The sequence below is a fragment of the Vombatus ursinus genome, unplaced genomic scaffold, assembly GCF_900497805.2.
Source record: "Vombatus ursinus unplaced genomic scaffold, bare-nosed wombat genome assembly UNPS02014160.1, whole genome shotgun sequence".
NCBI classification, from domain to species: Eukaryota; Metazoa; Chordata; class Mammalia; order Diprotodontia; family Vombatidae; genus Vombatus; species Vombatus ursinus.
The window spans coordinates 176263-182262 of record NW_020953938.1 but is presented as its reverse complement, the minus strand read 5'-3'; the positions used below and the strand labels follow the sequence as shown (position 1 = coordinate 182262).

The following is a 6000-nucleotide window of genomic DNA, read 5'->3' as shown; positions in this document are numbered from 1 at the left end:
TGTTGAAAAGCAAGCTCTGCAACACCGAGAGGCGCTCTTGCTGATTCATCACATATTACTTGGAGGCTTTTACCCCCGAGAACATCGAGGAACTCACTCCAGGCCTGGGCAGTGGGATTGAAAGTAGCCGGGTGCAGGAGCCCTAAGCGTAAGGGCGGTCACAGAAAAAGAATAGAAAGAAGTGTGCACCACAAAGTGGGGGCGGGGCGGGAAACCATGCCTCTTTGATGTCAGTTACCTTCGTAGCTACACCGTGCTAATCACTATCTCGCTCCCCTCAACTCCCAGGGCTTCAAGCCTTCCCGCCAGCCTCTGAGCAACCGACGCTGCCCGAGCCGCGATGGAAGAGGAGCTGAAGTGCCCAGTGTGTGGGTCCTTGTTCCGAGAGCCCATCATCTTGCCCTGTTCTCACAATGTCTGCTTGCCTTGTGCCCGCACCATAGCTGTACAGACTCCCGACAGCGAGCAACACCTGCCTCCGCCTCTCTTGCACACTCGGGGCCCGTCGTTGCCCACCAGCTCAACTGCAGGTCCTCCACCAGAATATGAAACTGGGACCGGACCAGCCTGTAGTGGTGGAGGCACCAGCAGTAGTGGCGGCGGCGGCGGTATAGGTGGTGTCGTTGGGGGAGGGGATCATGCTGACAAGCTGAGCCTGCATAGCGAGACGGACAGCGGTTATGGCTCCTACACTCCCAGCCTTAAGTCCCCTAATGGAGTGCGAGTACTACCCATGGTGCCCGCACCCCCAGGCTCCTCAGCTGCCGCTGCCCGGGGAGCCGCCTGTTCGTCCCTGTCCTCTTCTTCCTCCAGCTCCATCACCTGCCCTCAATGCCACCGCAGCGCCTCTTTGGACCACCGCGGCCTCCGTGGCTTCCAGCGCAATCGACTGCTGGAGGCCATTGTACATCGCTATCAACAGAGCCGGGGTTCTGGGACTGGAGCAGCCGCAGCAGCTGTCGTTGCCCATTGCCAGCTCTGCGACCGCACCCCTCCGGAGCCAGCAGCTACGCTCTGTGAGCAATGCGATGTACTCTATTGCTCTGCATGCCAGATCAAATGCCATCCGTCCAGAGGACCGTTTGCCAAGCACCGCTTGGTGCAACCGCCGCCGCCACAGCCAGCGGCCTCTGCACCTCTAGGTGCTGCCCAAGGAGCCCCCAGCGGTAGCAGCGGCGGCAGCAGCAAAAGCCCAGGCCCTGGGGCGGGAGCAGCCGGGGGGACCGGGGTCCGTAAGTTTCCCACGTGTACGGATCATGAGCTGGAGAACTACAGCATGTACTGTGTGAGCTGTCGTACCCCTGTCTGCTACCAGTGTCTGGAGGAGGGCAGACACGGCAAGCATGAAGTCAAACCTCTAGGGGCCATGTGGAAACTGCACAAGGTGAGCCGCAAATAGAAATATATTAGGGGTAAATATACAGCTAAGAGTTCTGAAAAAGAGAGTTTCGGAGGGGTGGAACGCTAACCCTGGGAGGAATATCTTCACTTCTTACAAGAATGAAGTAAGGAGTGTAGACAGATTCACACCCTCCACAGAAAGCTAGTTCAAGCAAAGAAAGGACTTTCGCACCCAAATCTGATTCCCAAATTTCTGTGATAATGACCCAATGGCAACATCTTCCTTGGGTCACCAAATTCAAGTTTCCTCATATAGCACCAAGAAAATGCTTAATTTCTCCCTACTCCCATGGGTGGAAAATATTCCTTAGCTTTTCCTCAAACTATAGGCCCATCAGGTAAACTCCTTTTGCTACACGAAGAACACTACCCTCCAACTTGCTCTCTATGTAGTTTTTGCCTTCATCTTATACTTGCATTCTGCATTTCATTACTGCTAGTAAGTTTCTTATCCTAGAATTTCTGAAGAGCCATTTTCTCATGGGTCTTGGAAAGTCATTATCACAAGTCCATTATTGAACTTTGAATGCCTAATCCCTTCTCCAGTGGGATGTTAGTTTCTCAAGTATTACCCATTTCTTTACCCTAGTAATTCTGGACAGTGTGAGAGGAAGGCTGGGTGAAAAGGACTGTACAGGGTATGCTTTTAAAATAAGATGATAGCTAATTCCTTGCTGACTTTCTAAAGAGACACCTACTTGGATGATATGTGGTTCCCACAACACAAAACTAAAGGGAGAGTAACTAGTGTGATGGAGTTCCAGACATCTAATGGGAGCGAATAAAATGTTTTAGTCATTGATGAGCTCAAGAAGTATTATTGTTTAGCAGGTAAAGGACCAACTTGCAGTCAGAATGAGTAAGGTTCAAGCCCTACCTCTAATACATAATAGTTGTATAGTATGTGGAGCTGCTTAACCTCTGGGGGCTCCAGTCAGTTCTCTAAGAGCACAATGTAAATTAGTTGCCAATATACACCAGTGAGGGAAATTTACAAATCAGGAGTTTTCCAAACTGTAATGAAATCACAGGAACAGACCATTTAAAAAAAAATGAGTTCACTGTCCAATGACAAGAAAGGGTATATACCAGTAAAAAAAAAAAATTAAACACTCTTTAAAAACTCAAGTTCTATACTTCCTTAAAAACCCAATTCAAAAGCCACTTCCATGAGCCCTCCCTTAATCATCCTATTGGTAATGACCTTACTGCTCACAATTCACATAGCATTTTGTTTTTTGAACTCCGTAATTCAGTATTATACAGAATGTAATACTACTTATTATTGTTATCTCTGTTTGTATCTCAATCTCCTATTAGATAATAAGTTCCATGAGGGTAGTAACCATGTCTTATCTAAACTTTGTATTTTCCTCAAGCATTGCACAGTGCTTGGTACATAGTAGATATGCTTAATAAATGCTTTTTGGATCAATTAAAACCAGCCAGGGAAATGCCTTCTTCTTTTAAAAAAAAATATGATTGGATCTTCTAATATTTATTAAAGAAAAAGACTTTTTCCAGGTTTTTCCTCCAAATCCCATGACCAATCTGAATAAGGTTGCTCTTAGGATTTGGTGAGGTTGAGGAGCAGGGAGTGCAGTGAAATTATTACCTTCCTAGTCTTGAACTCTATGCCTATCAATGCAACCTAAGATTGTCATAGCTTTTTTGATTTCCATATCATATATTAACTCTTATTGAGCTTGCAGCCTACAAAGTACACAAAGATCATAGATTGAGAGCTACAACAGACCTTAGAGGCCCTCTAATCTAAGCCAGTCATTTGACAGATGAGGAATGTGAAGCCTAGAAATATTAAGTGACTTGCTCAAAGTCACATAGGGAGTATCAGAAAGGGGATTTGAACTCAGATTCTCTGACTCTAGAACCAGAATTTTTTCTACTGTGACATATTGCAACTCCATATATTTTTAGATGAACTGCCTCTAGCCACTTCCCCGTAGTATGCTTGTGAAATTAATTGGTTGCATTCAAATTAAGATTTTACACTTATCTCTACTAAATATCACCTTACTTGATTCAATGTAGTGATTTAGCCTAAGCTCATTTGGAGTTTTGACTTTGTCACTCAATTTATCCCTCCCAGCGTTGTGCCATCTTGAAATTTGATAATCATGTGATTTATGTCTTTATCCAAGCTACTGATATTGAATTGAACAGGGCCAAGGACAGATCCATGGGGCCCTCCCCTAAAGAATTCCTTGAAATTATTGTAGAAATTAGTATTTTTTGAGTCAGCAACCATTCACCAAGTTTTGAACCCACCTAATTGTACTTCTTTCCATATTTTTCACAAGAATAATGCTTTTGTTTGTGTAATCCCAGTGCCTTGAAAGACTTTGTTGAATATTTTGCTAATATCTGGTTTAACTACATCAATGGTATTCCCAAAGATGATAGTGCCAGACTTACAGATAACCATGGGTCAGAGGCAAAAATACTTCTTTAATTAATTGATCATGTAGCCTAGGGAAAGAACAAGCTGGTAAATTTTAGCATACTTATCTAAGTAGTGCTAAAATAGCTTTGTGTTAGGTGAAACATCTACACTAGACCACAGTGAATTTGTGTTTTAGAAGCAGAATATTTCACCATAATTGTTACTAATTACTACTTTCTAATTACTAATTTATCTGAACTGATCTTCTTGTTTTCATTTTACTTACATATTTGTTTATTTATTTGGTTTAGACAATAACTTTTAATTGCTCTGCAAACAGGGTTAAAACCATCTGTGGGTGCCACTGAGTAGCAGCGACATGAGAGAGAGGCATATGAGAAGGGGGCAGAGTAAAGGAAGAATGAGAGAGGGGAAAGACATGGAAAGTGGGAATAGGAAAAACAAAGGGAAAAAGAAGAGAAAGAAAAAAAGAGTTAGAGGGCAGCAGTAGAAAAGAGAATCAGGAGGCAAATGAAAAAGGAAAGAATTACATATGATCAGGAATGGTTGAGGGCCATCATCTTCTTGAAGATAAGTGGCCAAAACTCTCTTCTCCCTATTACAAATAAGAAACAGCAAGCAGATAAGACTATGATTAGATGACACATGATTAGGTATGTCGACTTTCTGGATTTAGTAGCCCAGGAAATATGAATTCTAAATCCAACATCTATTAGAGAGTGTAAAATTCATATTCCCTTCTAGAAATAAATCTGAATGTTGTCTTCTAAAAAATGGTGGGAGGGAAAGGGGAAAGAAGAGGTGATCAAAATTTTATAAAGATTTCAAGGTCTTTCAAATGACTCATGAATTATTTCATAAAACATGGTTTGAGAAGCTTCCGTGTCCTGGGGAAAGCTATTTCAATTCCTTACCTCAGTTTTCTTGTTGATTATATGGATCTGATAGCTCCTACTTTCCTGTCAGAACTATAAGGACAAATGGAAAATACTTGTTAAACCTAAGTAAGAAAATACTTGTTAAACCTAAGTAAGAAAATTCTGTCATGCTCTCCAGTACATTGAGGAATTGAGTTTCCATTAGCACAAGTATTCCCTCCCTTAATGCAGATCACAATCCCATTATATGTTAGTAAATTGCCTTCATAAATTACTGTAGCCAAAACAAATTCAGTACTTTGTGGCCAACATTGTGACTATAAACTTGGCTAGGTCCTTGCATGATTGACATATGGTCCTTTGCCATATCTGTAGAAATCTTTTCATTTTGATATACCTTCTAGAGCTCAAATTCTTCTCAAAAAAGAACCCAAGGTCACTTCCTTAAGACGAAGCACTGACAGGGCAGGAAATGATGTTTTGATGCCTTACCTACTGCCTCATGGAGCTGATTAATCACTCTAAATAGGAAAAAAGGATCATATTAATTGCATTAGTGAAAACATGCCTTTTCCATAATGAAAAATTATTGCTGGACACTTTGACAACTGCCTTTATTTGTTTTGTATATGAGTATACATAATTTAGTTCTTAGCTGAAAGGATGTCTTCTCTTGAAATGCATACTGGAAGACAGAACTCCAACCAGATATCCATTGTGAAAGGTTAGTTCTTTAGAAAAGCTTAGTCTCTTGTAGTAGGTTCTTCTACCACAGTCTTAAAAAAAACCTTCAGAGTCACCACTAAAATTATACTAAACCTAATTATCCCATATCTGCCTCTATAGGTTTAAGTGGTAGAATATTGAAACCCTGGGCAGTCCTCAATTATCTGTCATATTAAGCTTTCATCAGGCTTTGGCTTTGGTACTACTCAGATTTCACTGAACTTGACTCTGATCACTATATTCCTGAGGTTACAGATGAGGTTCATGTTTGACACTTGTATCTATTTTGAGGAAAAATTGCTTAGCACATTTTCCAAAGAAGTGGGAAAAGCTGCTGATCTCAACAAACACCTTTTCACATTGGAAAAGGCTTAACAGTTCCAGTGAACGCTTCTGACTTAAAGAAAATTAAAATTGCACAAAAAAATAGGATTGAAGGAACAAACCACTTCAGAGCACATTTGGATATGAAACCCCATTTTTATGATGGTAAGGATGAGCACTGATTTATTCATGCAACAAGCTTTTATTAAGTATAGACTCTAAACCAGGCACTCTGATAGGCACTAG

General features: G+C 41.7%; 1 protein-coding gene across 2 annotated transcripts in view; it reads left to right on the top strand.

Moving 5' to 3' along the window:
- The first annotated feature begins 340 nt into the window (after positions 1–340).
- TRIM67 (tripartite motif containing 67) overlaps positions 341–6000 on the top strand; it is a 77573-nt gene continuing 71913 nt past the window's right edge. Inside the window, exons 1-2 of one of the 2 annotated variants that reach the window (XM_027859193.1) lie at positions 341–465; positions 589–1384. In XM_027859193.1, coding sequence (XP_027714994.1) covers positions 341–465; positions 589–1384 — 921 coding nt within the window. Of the gene's footprint in view, positions 1385–6000 lie in introns of both variants that reach the window. The other variant, XM_027859192.1, reaches the window with a different exon arrangement.